A 16280-nucleotide genomic window follows, 5' to 3' on the forward strand; every position below is an offset into this window, starting at 1 on the left:
TTTGAACCTCTTGAAACTGATATTTTTACTTTCAACATTTAATTGTGAATAACCAGGTTTTCTTCTCAGTACTTCCATTTCCTTGTACTTTACATACTGTAAAGTATATCCAGATCATTCATGCAGGAGCAGTCTTCCAAAATGTTAGTGTTAGAGCACCACCTATAGGGTTTGCTCAAAATTAAAATAATAAAGTTTCCAGAGAATAATTGATCGAATATTCAAATAAATAATATCTTCCTGTATTTCGAGACTGTTTTGTTCCTAGATGCTAGGACAGGTCTTATGTTCTGTAGCTAAAGTATGTTAATACTTAACTGTGCAGCCATGAATGAAGCTTTGATAAGAAACATGAAAAACTTATAAAGCAATGTGTTCTTTCAGCTGTACCTGAAAACAGTAAATCTACTGTTTTATTTTTGTTTCTAGATTTCTGTATGTAAGGCAATACAGAAAATTCAGATATATGCGAGCATTTCAATCTTACTGTAGTTTTAAACCTATTATTAGAAATGTATTTGTTATGCCATATAGAGATCTTCTAAGTACTAATAATAATTCAGGAACATAACTTTGTATTGTTTAAGAGCTAGATAATTTCAAGTCCTCATAATCTTGAAAAAGATATCTGAAAAGCTTGATTGTGGATAAAAAGTAACCTATCACTATTATAAATGCAGTTCCTTCTTAATTGTGTTTGGTCATGGCATCATTTCTGATTTTATTTTAATCAAATACATATAAAGAACTTGCAAAGCTTTTGATCATCACACAATAACGAAAATATTTCCTCATTTGTAATAGTTTTTGTGTTTAAACTGTAGTGTGTAACTGATTATGCTACGGTAAACTTTGAGAGCTCACAATAGCAGTGAGGAAGTTGTAATTATTTTTAATGTGAGTTCTGACCTTTGAAACTTCATCATAATTCCAAACTCTGTAGTGAGAGTATTCTGGCCTTCCTATTTATGTGAAGGTTGAGAATATGCAATATGACAGGTGTTGGATATGAGGATGTTAAGGGTGGGGAATAGTTTTGTGGTTTTGTTTGGCTGGCAGGTACATTACTTGAAATAAAATCAGCAGATCTGAGAACCCTCCACTAAAAGGAACAAGCAACTGAGTTAAGGCCAATGCAGAAAGTTACGTCTATAATAAAGTAAGAATACAAATGGCTGAGTTACTTCAGTTGCATAGAATTAGCCCTATAAGCTTTCTAGCCCATTATCAGAAATGTAGTTACGCAAGTCCCTTTTAAGAATAATCTCTTGTGAACCTAACTTTTAATATCTGTATATGAAAGTGTGCTGCAGTTAGTGATCTTTGCATTCCAAGCATTTGGAATTGTGTGTATGAAGATCGTTTCCATGCTAAGGGCTGAAAGGGGGGTATTTAAATGATGGCCAAGCACTGGGTCTTCCTAAGACAGAAAATTTCAGCTATTTGATTATTTTATATAATTTCTTTTTCACCTTCTAATGCATTTGTTCAGCATAAGGTATAAATGAATGACTAAATTGAACTGCATCTTTGTGAAGGCTTAAAAAAAACAGGAAATAGAAAAATCTTTTCATTTTTATAATAAAGTTAAAGGCTGTATTGAATAATCTTTTTTCATCTGTACTATTAATTGACATTAGTATAATGCACGTGCAACACTGGAAAACATCTTTTGAAGTGCATTCCATTATGAATTCCTTTAGACATTGTTTTTATTGCTGTGTCATTTAACTCAGTGTGCTATTTTCCCTGATTAGTGGTTTACTTTTTTTCTGGCCTACTAGCTTTTTAAAAACAACATTACTCAAATCGCTTTCAATATATGTGTTGGGCTTTTGTTTGTTTTTTTTTTGTTTGTTTGTTTGTTTTCAGCTTGTGGAGATATTCCAGAACAAATTAGATCACCAAGCGGGACAATCACAAGTCCAGGATGGCCCTCTGAGTATCCTGCCCGAATCAACTGTAGCTGGTACATCCATGCAAACCCGGGGGAGATCATTACTATAAGGTAATGGTGCTCCTGTATTAACCACATGGGTTAATGAAGTACTGACTAGACATTTTTAACTGCTAATTTTGTATGTACCGGCTCTATTTTCCCTCCTGTAAATGCAGGATTTCTGGTATGTGTGTTTTCTGCCTTTCCTTTTAACAGATTTGCTCTCACGCAGCCATGTAACATTTGTTTTCAACTGGAGAACTGGCAACTTGAAAATCTGTCTATGTGCTCATTTGTTTTAATGTCTCTGAAATCTAAGAATTCTGCTTGAAAAATGTCCAGGGAAATTCTGTAACACTTCTGCTTCGAAGTCTCATGATGTGATTAAAAATGATGGTGTCCAAACAGTAAATTAGTAGATATGATTGCAGTTTTGGAAATGCTGAATTTTGAGGCAGGGAGCTCCTCCGTTTCACGTATCTTGTAACTTTTCTAAAGAAGTAGTGTAAAAAAGTTGTGTGTAGGTTCAAATTCTCATCAGTTCATTCCCTATTACTGCCACAAGGGAAATCAAGGCTCGTTTTAGCATCAAGATACAAATTAGTACCACTTCAAAGGCTGATCATGAAACTGCATTAGCTGCAGATTTACTTCAGTTTCCAGTACAGACTTGCTGACCTAAGAAGCAGCTCTTCATTATGAAGTATTTGCTTTGACATCAGTTACACATTTAAAGTACAGCTTTTAAATTTAAACAGTTTCTGCTAAATATTAAATTGGCATAAATGCAATGTAAAGTAGACAGAACTGAATGCTTTCTCAACTTTTTCGTACTTTTTAATAAAACTTTGAGGATTTTTTTTCCTTTCAAGCTCTTTTCTTCCACTCATGCATTTCATATTTTGTTTCTGGTTTACTGCTCTGTTGTCTGTACAGACCTGGTTTGCCCAGATGCTCTCCCCTTTTCACTTCATTACCATGACAGCGTGTCTTGATATAGTTGTAGCCATACCATGACATTCCATGACATATCTGTTGGGTAAGCAAGTAGTGCTACTGCAAGAAAATCTTACCTGAAATCATAGTTCTGAACAATTTAGCTGTATTTATGATGTCAAGTCATATTGGCTAAACGTAGCATTAACTTAAACCACTTAGTAGTATATGAAAGTCATATTCAACGAGACTTAAAAACAATTTCATGAATGGATTTTTTTTAATTTTTAGATGAAGGTTTAATTTTTTTGTAGCAAAACTGAACTTCAAGTACTGCAGGCAGTAGTCTGATAGAATGGATTTTTGCTGTCCTCATAATGTAAAAGTGTCACACCACAAGGTTAAATTGTATTCTTACATGGATAGAGAAACCATGCTTTATTTCAGAACAAAAAAGAACTTGGAGCTAATTTCCATTTTTATGTGTAGTAATTCATCAGTTATGTATTATGCAGTTGAGTAGCAATTTTGGCCTTTTTTGTTTGTTCCTTTCAGCTTTCAAGATTTTGATGTTCAGGGATCACGACGATGCAGCTCAGATTGGTTAACAATTGGAAGCTACAAGAATATCGAAGGCTATAGAGCGTGCGGCTCCTCCATTCCTTCACCATACATCTCTTCACAGGATCATGTTTGGATCAGGTTTCATTCAGATGATAGCATCTCCCGAAAAGGCTTCAGATTGGCCTACTTTGCTGGTATGTTTTAAATGATACCTAGTACAGTTTTATGGCTCCATTTAGTTGTGTCCTGCTTCAAGAACTACTTCCTTGTAGCAGAGTCCAGTATATGTATTTTTTGTAGTCAATTCAAGGCTTAGTGAAATCAGGGAAAAGTTCACTATTAATAGTAGGCCACTGGAAATTTCTTTAATATAGTTTAAGATTCAAAATGTTTTCATCATACAAAAATTAGCTTAGGATAGTTGGGTAGACTTCTGAGTACCATAAATATGGCAAGAGAGGGAAAAAATGGCAGGAAATTTTTTACATGTAGTATAGAAATTGCATAATCTTCTCCCATCACCAGAAGCTGTACTGTCTTCAAATAAACTAAAACATTAAACCCCCCCCCAACATTATTAATATGATAGGTTACTCTGGCCAAAACAGACGTGGTTCTGTACGTGAAAATTTGTCTTGGGTAATTCAAGTATGCTATATAAGCTAGTTGTCAGTAGTAGGTTGGGACTGTTTTCTAGGTAATTATTTCTTCAGTAACTGTTGCCAAGAGAGAGGAGGAAGCCAGTCATGGGTAAAGACTAGTTCCAAACTTTTTCTGGCCTTATGAGGTGTTACGGTTTTATGTAATAGCATGATTATGGTGTTCTACCTACCCTCAATGCTGGATTAGATTCTTCTTTGTTTTCATAGTGGTTTCACGTCCTATTACTCCCTCCAAGTGCGTGCCTGTATCCACCCTCTGGCCTGCTCCAAATCTCTGTATACCAGCTTTTGACTCCTCTTTTCCATAAAACAGTTCATACTCTTCCACCCATCAGAACTATTCCACCAAGATTCAGTAAAACTAGCCCTGATTTCCTCTAGCCTAAGCCGTATTTGCACCCGTTGAGTATTCTGCACTCTTTCTATGTGGTGGCTTCCTCCACACTGTCAGCCTTTCACAAACCTGAAGTTTCCAGGGCTTGTCCTTCCTGCTCTATCACCTATTTCCAAGCCTACAAAAAGGTTCCCTATACCGGCTCCTTGCAGCTTAGCAAGTCTTGAGAGAAGTAATGCATGCTTTACTTTACCTTTGTTGATGGCTCAGCTTTCAGGACTGTTCTACCTGGGTTTTGCTTACTGTCTTGCCAAAAAAGATGACAGGATGGGAGGGAAAACCACTGTCTCCTCTACTACTGTTCCTGGTAACTGCCATCATGCACACTGCTCTCCTGTGTGAAGCATCAGCTTTTCCCCTGTTTATCTCTCTTTCCTTCCACAGAGGGAAGGCAGTGATCCTGCCTGAGGGGCTTTGGGAAGGAAGGACATTTTGAATATGGATGTGGAATGGGTAGGGGAGGCAAGCCACAGGCTCAGTAGAGTTTTTCTGAAAATCCTTTCTTTGCGTTTCCTTCAATCTTGAAACAGTGTCATTGGGTAACCCCTTCTGGAAGAAGCTGTAAAGTTTCCAACATTAAGCAATTTTTTTCAGTTACTTGATTTCTTTTTAGTGTTACATAGTGGTACTCAGTGCTTAAGACTTAAATCCTGTGGTTTTAAATGTCTTGTTTTAAGAAAAAAAAAAGAAAAACAGGCTTGTTTTTTGGAGAAGGGATGTTCATTTTTTAAAAAACAAACCTTACCAAAACTTTGGTTTGAGCTTGGTCTCTGTACTTTACATGATACTTAGGAAGTGTTTCATGACTGAGGTGGAAATGTAGTGTTTCAGTGATCAGAGTAGTCTTCTAATGTTGTAAGCTGACCTGCGTGTAGCAAAAGAGTCGAAAACTCTGCTTTAATCATGTTGGCTTGTGAGTGTCAAAGGAGACTCCTGAAATACTAATATTTTTGCTACACATTCAACTGTGCTCATTAGCATCACTCAGTAGTGCTCGCTTGAATGCCTCAATGGACTATTTAATTCATTGATGTTAAGGCTACTCTCAAAGGTGACATGTAGTCTGAGAAAAAGGGGAAAAATAGTAATACTTAGATGGCTGCAAGTTAGGCCGACTTGTGCTGGAATGATAAAAATAATTAACTTATATGTGCAAAAGGGACCATCATGGAGCCCTATGTTTAGAATCTGATATGGAAGATAGACCATGTGAATTCTTTAAATTCTTGTTTAATATCTTCAAACAAAAAGAAGCATTACAGTTTAGGAACATTGGTTGACTAGAAGGTAAATTTTGTATCACTTGCCTTTCTTCCCTCTTAGTCCCATCACTTTTAAATTATCAGCTTATTTAATTGTGATTACTGGAATGGGTTGGAGTTCACTGATAGTGATGTGGAGTAGAAAATAATAAAAAGTACAGAGATCTGTGTTCACTGTAAGGGTGTAGAAGGATTGTGTTAATCCTATGGCTACAACTGCACTTGGGTTCTGCTAATTATCTCATACTATCCTGAAGTCTTTTGTGGTACGGCTTTCAAATACAGTCTTATTTGTGTACAGGATCAAGTAAGCAGCTCTTTTCTGGGATGATTAAAAGCATGCAGAAGGAGTAGCTTATGTTGAAATTACAGGGGGTTTTGTTACTACGATACTGCCATTAATATTTACAGCTCCATATTATGGCTTTCTGCTCAACTTTTTCCAGGTTCTGCAGGGTAAGAAGCATTGAACTAGAGTATCGTCAGTACTTGAGCAAGTTCAATGACTTCTCTCATGCTATTCTACTGTATTGCCCTCTGCCTATGGAGCATAGCCATACAGTTTAGGCAGAACAAGTCTAAGAGTTCAGTTTTAAAAGTTTCAAATTCAAGGCCGAGGTTCTAAGTATTTTCCATACTAATATTATGAATGATACATATGTGTGTATAATATATATAAATAACACAAATACAGATACTTACGTAACAGAACAGGAAGATCATATCATTTATACTAAAGTGATACTTTAATCACTTAAATAATTTTGCTCTCCTTTCACTCTTGTCAGAAAATCTGTTGACTTAAAAGCTCTTCAGCAGTGCTTCTGACTGCTGTCGCTCCTGTTTTTCCTGCATTCATTTTTAAAAACCTTAGCATTTGTGAATTTTTTTAAATGCTGATGTTGCACCTTTAAAAAAGTATTTCAAGTTAGAGTATTTCTTTTTAATGCTTTATAAGATACTGAAATAGCAAAAAGGAGAACTGAGGTTCAGTATCACTTGGCCTATCACAGCAGATTAGCTGCAGCAAAGAAAATTCTTTATCATTTCATGTGGTTAAGCACTGGAACTTTGAAAATACTTGACTGGACAAGGCTCTGAAGAACTGCAGTTATCCTTGCTTTGAGCAGATGTTTTGATCAGGTGACCTCCAGAGATCCATCCCAATCTGAATTGTTCTCTTGCAAAACAAGACAGAACCTGCTTCTCCTGTAGGGCAATCTGCATTGCAGAATTTTTTGAATTTTTTTTTGAGGATTGACCTTGGCAGTTTGGTTTGTAGCAAATTTTGCAGTCTACCATGTTTTTTAGGAATTGCAGTGATTTTAAATGATACAACAGTATTTGATTCAGCTAAGTTGGTGCAAGGCTCAAATACCTTGCTTCCCAGCTGTGCTTCTGTGTTTAACGTAGCTTGAACTTTAATAAATGAAGGCCTGAAAAAAATACTCTTATCTTACAAGTTTGGTAGTAGCCAGTAGACCACATTTTCTTAAATAAAGATGTTTCTTGATTATTTGTTTTCCTTAAGAATAAATAAAAAAAATTACCAAAAAAACCCACAATTCCATGTTTTTCTGGACCACTACTTGGATCATTAACTTTTAAAGTGTAATTTTGTATTCAGACAAGCATGTGTTTCTGCATTTGCTGCACTCTCCTCTTATTTATCATAGGAGAGACAGGAGCAAAGACTGGGAAGAGGTGAGGACAGAGGTTTCCTTTTGGTTGGTGGTAATGGGTAATGCTCAACTGTTAGCTTCTCTCTTGCCGTAGATTTTTCCATACAAAGTAGGAACCTACGAAAGCAGGAGCGAGACAGGTCTGACTGCTTTTACAAGAAAGAATTCAAGGAGGTAACTGGTACTACAGGACAAAATGTTTCTCTATTTCAGATTAGAGGGAGGAAACAATATTTTGTGACTTAGTTCTAGCATGTTAGAAGTCAGATTTTTCAATTGCTATAGAGGAGCATTGTTTTCTTCCTTAGGTTGAAGTTATTTGACTGAAAGACACTAAGGATGAGGCTCATGCTGATGTGCTGTCAGACCTTCAACTTGAAAAAACTGTTTTATCTTGGAACTTACTGAAAGTTGTAATTTACAAGAGATATTAAATAGTTGTTTTGCCATTCTGAACTACCTGGTGCAGCAAATAATATGTGACAAACCATAAAGAGCTAAATCTAAAAGAGATTTTTATCTTTTTTTTGTTTGGTTTTTTTTTTTCTTTCAGGGAAATCTGATGAACCAAATTGTGACTGTGACCAGTTTCATTGTGCTAATGGGAAGTGTATTCCAGAAAGCTGGAAATGCAATAACATGGATGAATGTGGAGACAACTCAGATGAAGAAATCTGTGCCAAAGCTAATCCTCCAACTGCTTCTTCCTTTCAACCTTGCACTCATAACCAGTTTCAGTGTCTTTCTCGCTTCACCAAGCTTTACACTTGCCTTCCAGAGTCTTTAAAATGTGATGGTAACATTGATTGTCTTGACCTAGGAGATGAAATAGACTGTGATGTGCCAACGTGTGGGCAGTGGTTAAAATACTTTTATGGTACTTTCAGTTCTCCCAACTATCCTGACTTCTACCCACCTGGAAGCAACTGCACCTGGCTGATAGACACTGGTGATCATCGCAAAGTCATACTGCGATTCACTGATTTTAAACTTGATGGTACAGGTTACGGAGACTATGTCAAAATATATGATGGACTAGAGGAGAATCCACGGAGGCTGTTGCGTGTGCTAACAGCGTTTGACTCTCATGCTCCCCTCACAGTTGTTTCATCCTCAGGACAGATACGAGTGCATTTTTGTGCTGACAAAGTAAATGCTGCAAGAGGATTCAATGCCACCTATCAAGTAGATGGCTTCTGTTTGCCCTGGGAAATCCCATGTGGTGGCAATTGGGGTTGCTACACAGAGCAGCAACGCTGTGATGGCTACTGGCACTGTCCAAATGGAAGAGATGAAACCAACTGCACTATGTGCCAAAGAGATGAGTTTCCCTGCTCTCGGAATGGTGTGTGCTACCCTCGCTCAGATCGCTGCAACTACCAGAACCATTGCCCTAATGGTTCAGATGAAAAAAACTGCTTCTTTTGTCAGCCAGGAAATTTTCATTGTAAAAATAACCGCTGCGTGTTTGAGAGCTGGGTTTGTGATTCTCAAGATGACTGTGGTGATGGCAGTGATGAAGAGAATTGCCCGGTCATTGTGCCCACTAGAGTAATAACTGCAGCTGTCATTGGAAGTCTTATTTGTGGATTGCTGCTTGTCATTGCACTGGGATGTACTTGTAAATTGTACTCACTCAGGATGTTTGAGCGAAGGTAAGTAGAAGAGATGGCCTTAAGAACTTAAAAAGTATTTTCGTCTTTTATTGTTACACTTGAAACATTTTTATCCTATAAAGTTATTGCATGTGCTCTGTAAAGGCATTGCTCCTTCTTCTTCTTTGACAGTAAAAATAGATTAGTTAATCATAGAATATATCAAGTTGGACGGGACCCAGGACTACCTAAAACTAAACCATATGGCTGAGTTTCATCCAGATGCTTCCTGAACTCCGACAGGCTTGGTGCTCTGACCATTTCCCTGGGGAGCCTGTTCCAGTGATTGACCCACACACTCAGTGAAGAAAAGGGGATAGAAGTATTCTGATCACTTAACTATTGGGAGTTAAACTTTCAGATTTTTTTCTTTTTTTTTTACCAAAAAGAAAGTGTGGGAAAGCTGCATTTCTGCAACCAAGTATCTCAATTGTGTCTAACAGCGTGTTTCTTTCATTGTAGACTATGCATACCAGGATTACATGTTCGTCAATTTTTATAAAATAAGCATTTCTCATGCTGCCTCTTATATTTAGCCCGTGGATTGTGTATTTAAGATTTCATTATCGGGTTGGTTTTGTTCTTGTCTCAGCTGGACAGACCCATAGGAATGGCTACAAGGATTTGTATATTCTTTGTCAATTAAATTTTCAGTTAAACTAATTAGTCTGCTCAAATTTACTATTTCAGATTATAATAGTCTGATGTAATTTTAAATACACACACACACACACATCCTAGTCTTATATTATAAAATCTCTTTTCTCTTTGAAAGATCATTTGAAACTCATTTGTCAAGGGTTGAGGCTGAACTGTTAAGAAGAGAAGCTCCTCCATCCTATGGACAGTTAATTGCCCAGGGTTTAATTCCACCAGTTGAAGATTTTCCGGTTTGTTCACCAAATCAGGTAAGATTTCAAAATAGCAGGCAGACCATTTAATTTTGAAGAGATTGAAATAAAGGTATTTTTAACGTTTAGCTGCGTTTCTCTATCGCATTTCCTTTTCTTCCTTTCAGGCCAATACTATTATACTAAGGATTAGCCATTGGAGAAAATAATGATACAGTACACAGTTTTCTTAGCAGGCATTTTTTGTTGTTAATGAATGCCAGTAATGTGACAATAGAATCCCTCTTGCATGAAAAGGGATACATTAGTTAATCTAGTTGTATGCATCTGTATTGATGATGTTGTATAAGTAAAGTTTGCAAGATAGAGCTTCAGAATTTCGGAAAGAATACCTCAGACTTCAAATACAAACCGGTAGTTCATATCCACTGTGCATATACAATTAGGTACTGTCATGCCTACTGTGCATAGAAAAGATGATGGCAAAGGGAATGCTGTAATTTATAAAATTAACAGGAGTAACAAAGTAAGAGCTAGTAAATATCAGTTAATAGTGTCTAGCCATCCTGATTCTCAGATGGATCATTAGCACAATTCTTAATTGGTTGATGAATGAATTTCTATCAAAACAACTTTTTCATTTAAAAAATTCAGTTATAATGCTCTTTGGAGAAACAAGGCAAGTCCTCAGTCTAAGAGTCCTGCTCTGGTGCTGTATTAGAGTTGGCGTTAACTCGCATTTGTGTGTTGCAGTTAATACATCAAGGTTTACTGTTAGCTAATATTGCTAAGCATGTAAGAATAATAGTTACAAGACCATAAGAAGGGGAACAGGTTTGTTGTTTTGTTGGTGGGGTTTTGGTTGGCTTTTTTTTTTCCTAATTTTGAACAGAACTGATTTTATTTCACTTACTCCTTACTCTTTCACACGTACATGTTCACAAGTGGCAGCTGTGATCTGTCACAAAGGATTTTGCAGATGAAAAGGGGAAAATAAATTACAGTTCCCTTGAGAGACTTTGAAAATACATCAGAAAGAAAATACTGTGAAGATTTTTTTAATTATTTTTTAGCTAAATTACCACTAAACTATTAATAAATGTGATTCCTCTAGTAGAGCTAACTTGGAACAAACTGTTTCCTGCACATTCCTACCATGGATGCAGTAATTCAAGTTTGGTGAATGTGAAGACATTTAGAAACCATTAACATTTTCAAACAAACATTGCTTGCTCAGACCAGGTTTCCATCATGAAACGCCACAAAGGTGGCCTAAAAATCTTGGTTTTTACTACAGTGAAATCTCCTGATAGAGAAGACAGTTCTGGAAAACCCAGACATGTAGTAGTAATACATCCATGAATATTTTCCGAATCATGGGCATCTGTCAGATCTTTCACCCTGGTATTTGAGAATTCAAAGGTTTAGTATGTTTGTGTTACCTTACAATTTAAAAGTTTCAAGCAAAGTTTTAAGAATCAAAAATCAGGCATACATTGTTCTGTAGCTTAAGGACTAGCAAATACATACTAAATTGGGAAATGTATGGTTTAGAACACATAAAGTAATTTTAATTAAACAGAAGCATTAAAGCATTTTGAACCAAATTAACTGATTATGCCAGAATGAGAAAAAATCAAACTACAAGCCCCTGCTAGAGAGGATATTTAATTTAGTCTCTATTCTAGGCAGCCCTATGGTAGTGGATAAGGAAAGGTCACCTCTGTTAAATCTTTCTGGAAGGTTTTAATTTTTAAATTCCTGAACTTTTTGAGGCATGTTTCTGTGTACTGTAAAATCCAAAGTGACTACTTTATTTTCTTGGTAAGATTGTATGAAACAGATCCTGCATACCTGTTGTGCTGGGTCTGCTGTGGGTCTGTGGATGTACTTTTCTGTAAGCAGTGTTCCATACTGTCCTGGGTTCAGCAGTAGCAGTCATTTTTCTCCTTCTTAGTAGCTGGTGCAGTGCTGTGTTTTTAACTTTTAGCCTGGGAACAGCTCTGAAAGTCAAAAACACTTAGTCTTTGGCTAGCAAAGAGGTATTCCATACCACAGCACGTCATGCCCAAGACGTAAACTGGGGGCAGTTACCCAAAAGGGCTAGCTTGCTGCTCGGGTCGGGCTGTGTATCGGTCGGTAGGTGGTGAGCGGTTGTATTCTCTTCCCTTGTTACTTCCCTTATCATTATTATTATTGGTAGCAGTAGCAGTGATTTGTGTTATACCTTAGTTACTGGACTGTTCTTATCTCAACCCGTGGGAGTTACATTCTTTCAGTTCTTCTCCCCATTCCTCCAGGAGCTGGTGGGGGGGAGGAATTGAGCAAGCGGCTGTGCGGTTCTGGGTTGCCGGCTGGGCTTAAACCACGACACATATCCAGGTTACAGTGCCTTGGTTTCACTTTGCCTTTATTTAGAGGCCCTTGATTTTGGCAGAAAAACACCTTTTATCTCCATTGCTCTTTTATTCTCCTTTTTCTGCCATACATATTTTTGCTTAATTTTCCTGTTCATACTGTTTTTTCCTCAAGAGAATCTAGAATTCTTTCATTCCTGCTTTGTTTGTAATATAGCCAATTGCTACGTACATCAGATCCTTAATATTAAAAATGTGATATCTTTTTAATATGTAAGTTTCTACATTTAACTTTGTGGTTTTGCACTGTAGTTATCATACTTTTGTTAGAACAATGACAACACACTGTCAACGCTTGATTGTTGCTTGTCTTTTCATATAGGCTTCAGTTCTGGAAAACCTGAGACTGGCAGTACGATCTCAGCTTGGATTTACCTCAATCAGACTTCCTATTGCTGGCAGATCAAGTAACATTTGGAATCGAATTTTTAATTTTGCAAGGTCACGTCATTCTGGATCGCTGGCATTGGTTTCAGCAGATGGAGATGATGTTGCCAGCCAAAGTACTAGTAGAGAAGCTGAAAGAAACAATACTCACAGAAGTCTGTTTTCAGTGGAATCTGATGATACAGATACAGAAAATGAAAGAAGAGACACAGCAGGAGCAGTTGGTGGTGTTGCTGCCACCTTGCCTCAGAAAGTCCCTCCTGCAACAGCAATAGAAGCAACAGTCGGAGCATGTGGGAGTTCCTCTGCTCCGAGTGGCAGTAGCGGTAACACCGATGGTGGAAGAGAAACAACAAGTGTAGAGCCCCCAAGCACAAGTCCTGCACGTCACCAGCTCACTAGCGCACTAAGTCGTATGACTCAAGGCTTACGCTGGGTACGCTTTACTTTAGGGAGATCAAGCTCAGTGAATCAGAACCAAAGTCCTTTGAGACAGCTTGATAATGGGGTAAGTGGAAGAGAAGAGGATGATGATGTTGAAATGTTAATTCCAGTATCTGATGTAGCATCAGACTTTGACATGAATGACTGTTCAAGACCTCTACTTGATCTCGGCTCAGATCAAGGACCAGGGCTTAGACAGCCTTACAGTGCAACACATCACGGTGTAAGGTCATGCGGTCGAGATGGCCCCTGTGAGAGTTGTGGCATCGTACACACTGCCCAGATACCCGACACTTGCTTAGAAGCAACAGTGAAAAATGAAACTAGTGACGATGAGGCATTATTACTCTGCTAGGTACGGATTGTTTAGGAAAGATTGTGTACAAGTTGGAGCAATATCTGTCATTGTTTTGTACTTCACAGTTAAAACTAGTTTTTAGTTTTAAAAAATCCAGGACACCATTATGTTAAAGCTATTTTAGCCTGTGTGGTTGATTAAACTTTTCTTATACTGGATGATGTTATGAAACTATTAGAATGAACATTTTAATGGCTCTGAATACACAATGTGTGTATCCAGTATAATCTGATTACTCTTTAAACTGAAGTTATCCCAGTTAGTTTCAAATTTAGTTTATCCTGGTACTGTAGTTCAAACCAGAAACACAGCTGCTCAAGACTTATTTGGCTGCCTGTTTAACCCCATATTAACAGGTGAATTTGTACAGAATTATTTTCATTTAGGAACTGACTCTGTTGTATTGTTGCCAACATACTTGTAACTTAATATACTAAATACTGGTAAGGATTGTTAATGTAAAATACGTATTTTTCTTTGAGTTTATACAACACTTCGTTTAAATATTCTTGAATTTCATCATAATGTGAACTTATTTAAAGGGAGGAGAAACTTTCTTCAGCAGCATTCTTCTTCTTCCAGAAGTACAAAATGCAATGATTTGTGAAATTTAGATATAATAGATAAACTGATGGCAAAAGCTTTTATAGCACTGACTTTCCTAAACTGCAATCTAATATGGTACAGCCAAATAGTACGTAAAATCCCCAGTCATTAGTCTTTTCCATTTTAAGTAAAAAAGGGCCGAAGATATTACAATACGTGTTAGTTCTTTAAATATCTGCTATGTACAAATACACTACAGAACAAGTTCCAACTGGTAATAGATCTTTCCCTAATACTGTAGGGTATAAAGCTTGTTTGGACTCAAGGGATTTGCACTAAAATAATATTAAGGTCTCTAATGAGCTTAGTGCACAAGCACTATCACTTTAAGTACTATTATTGTCTAATCTTGCAATGGCTATATATTTCCATGGCTCTTTTCTTGGGGTGTTGCATTTTTGTTGCAATTGAATTTGCTTTACTAATTCCCTATTTATTCGTTGTATTTAAAAACTGGTTTACTTGGTTACAGACTGGTTGTTTTTAAAAAAAAAAAAAAGGAAATCCCATTAGTGTATTTTTTTATGCTATTACATGTTGGAGCAAAACAGATCAGTGGGCAGTGGGAAAAAAGCTCCTAACTTCCAATTCTGTGATAAGCAGGTTAATATGTGGCTACTAGTGTGACAAGAATCTAGACCTTTTAAAAACAAAAATGTCAACTACTGTTTTATTTATTCTTTGCCAGTCTGTTTTTAGTAGGCTTAAAGATCCAGTATGAAATGTATTTGTGTGTGATTGTATGCTATTTATTAAATTTTAAATACTTTGTTGAATGTCATTTTAAAGCATGTTTAAAGTCTTGTGCATTTCTGTCGTTGTTATGCTGTCGGGCAGAACTGACTAAAATGTTTTAATATGTATCAAAATTAAATTGCATTTTTGTTATGTTTTTGAGGTACTTTTAAAGATAAATCCAAGGTCTGTCTGGCTTTTTATTTTTGTTTTATTTTTATTTTCTTTTTAAATCCTCATCTCTGAAGTACAAATCACATGCAGAAGAAACAAACAATTGAATGGATTCCAAAGTGTATATATCTTCTCCCTCTTCTCTTCATTCACAGACACTGGGATGAGAAAAATAAACAATTTTACCACCTGGTTGATTTTATTCATGAGAGTTAGCAGGTAAATTCTGAGTTCAGGACACATTATGTAGATTTGTGCTTTTGAGGAACCTTATGTGCAATACAGTTGTAAAAGATTCTATTACAATAACCCATGTGGTTTTCAAGTTTCAGAACAGATCACATCGCACTGGTACCAGATGAGGTACAGATTGGCCCATAAGTACACATACTCGAGTAAAAGTCATCAATGGCCATTTTTATTCACATTGAATAATATCTAAATCTGTGGGTAACCTTTAGTCTGATTTCAGTGGCATTGCTTATAGAGCAGGCAACTTTGCAATATGAACATGGTAACACACCCTGAAATATATGTGAACAGTATGTCCTGGTATAAAATACTGGGTTTTTAAACCTTCTTAACTGACCATCATTAGAAAGTGATTATGGAAATGTTTGTCCCTGAGGCAGATACTTCACAGAACACTTTCAATGTTAAACACACACGTAATGACCTAAATGTCTCCCATTAGATGCCCCAAATAGCATGTACCTATGGACTCCATCCTGCAGATGTAAAAAGAACACGTTTAATTTGTTTTATGGAGAAATGCTACACATTTAACTGAGAAGTTGGATTTGATTGAGAATTTGGAAAATTGTAAATAAAATTCATATTTGTATGAGGCTAATTTGTTGCAGTGGTTTTTGGTTGTTTTTTTCTCAGTGATTTTAAGTAAGTGCTCGATTTTTCTTTTGATTAATGTATTGGTGACTGGGGTGAGGGGAAGGGATTGGCTTGTTTTTATGGAGAGTTCCATTAAAGCATATTACTTCATTTCTTTTTATTCTGGGGAGCATGAATTAGTACCTTGTTTAAGTCATTCTTGATTTAGCTTTGCTACAATGCTGGGGCATTTTGAACAAACGTCAGAATGACTCACTGGAATTATCTTCTGTAATAAATCACTTTCATCTGAAGGCTTTGAAGAATGTAGGTTACTGTGAGGCAACTTTTTTCCTCATGTAAAGCTTTCCAAGTATAGAAAGAGT

General features: G+C 36.6%; 1 protein-coding gene across 2 annotated transcripts in view; it reads left to right on the forward strand.

Moving 5' to 3' along the window:
- The window catches only part of LRP12 (LDL receptor related protein 12), a 53988-nt gene extending 38074 nt beyond the window's left edge, over positions 1 to 15914 (forward strand). For both annotated transcript variants that reach the window (XM_061447890.1, XM_061447891.1), the window contains 5 exons: positions 1873 to 2008; positions 3431 to 3633; positions 7993 to 9094; positions 9870 to 10002; positions 12685 to 15914. In XM_061447890.1, the coding sequence (XP_061303874.1) occupies positions 1873 to 2008; positions 3431 to 3633; positions 7993 to 9094; positions 9870 to 10002; positions 12685 to 13548 (2438 nt within the window). In that variant the 3' untranslated portion in view covers positions 13549 to 15914. The remainder of the gene's footprint in view (positions 1 to 1872; positions 2009 to 3430; positions 3634 to 7992; positions 9095 to 9869; positions 10003 to 12684) is intronic.
- Positions 15915 to 16280: the final 366 nt, after the last annotated feature.

Source organism: Pezoporus flaviventris, unplaced genomic scaffold, assembly GCF_033815535.1.
Source record: "Pezoporus flaviventris isolate CSIRO_AGI_PZ_B2104156 unplaced genomic scaffold, CSIRO_AGI_Pfla_v1 ptg000007l, whole genome shotgun sequence".
In the NCBI taxonomy this organism is placed as follows: domain Eukaryota; kingdom Metazoa; phylum Chordata; class Aves; order Psittaciformes; family Psittacidae; genus Pezoporus; species Pezoporus flaviventris.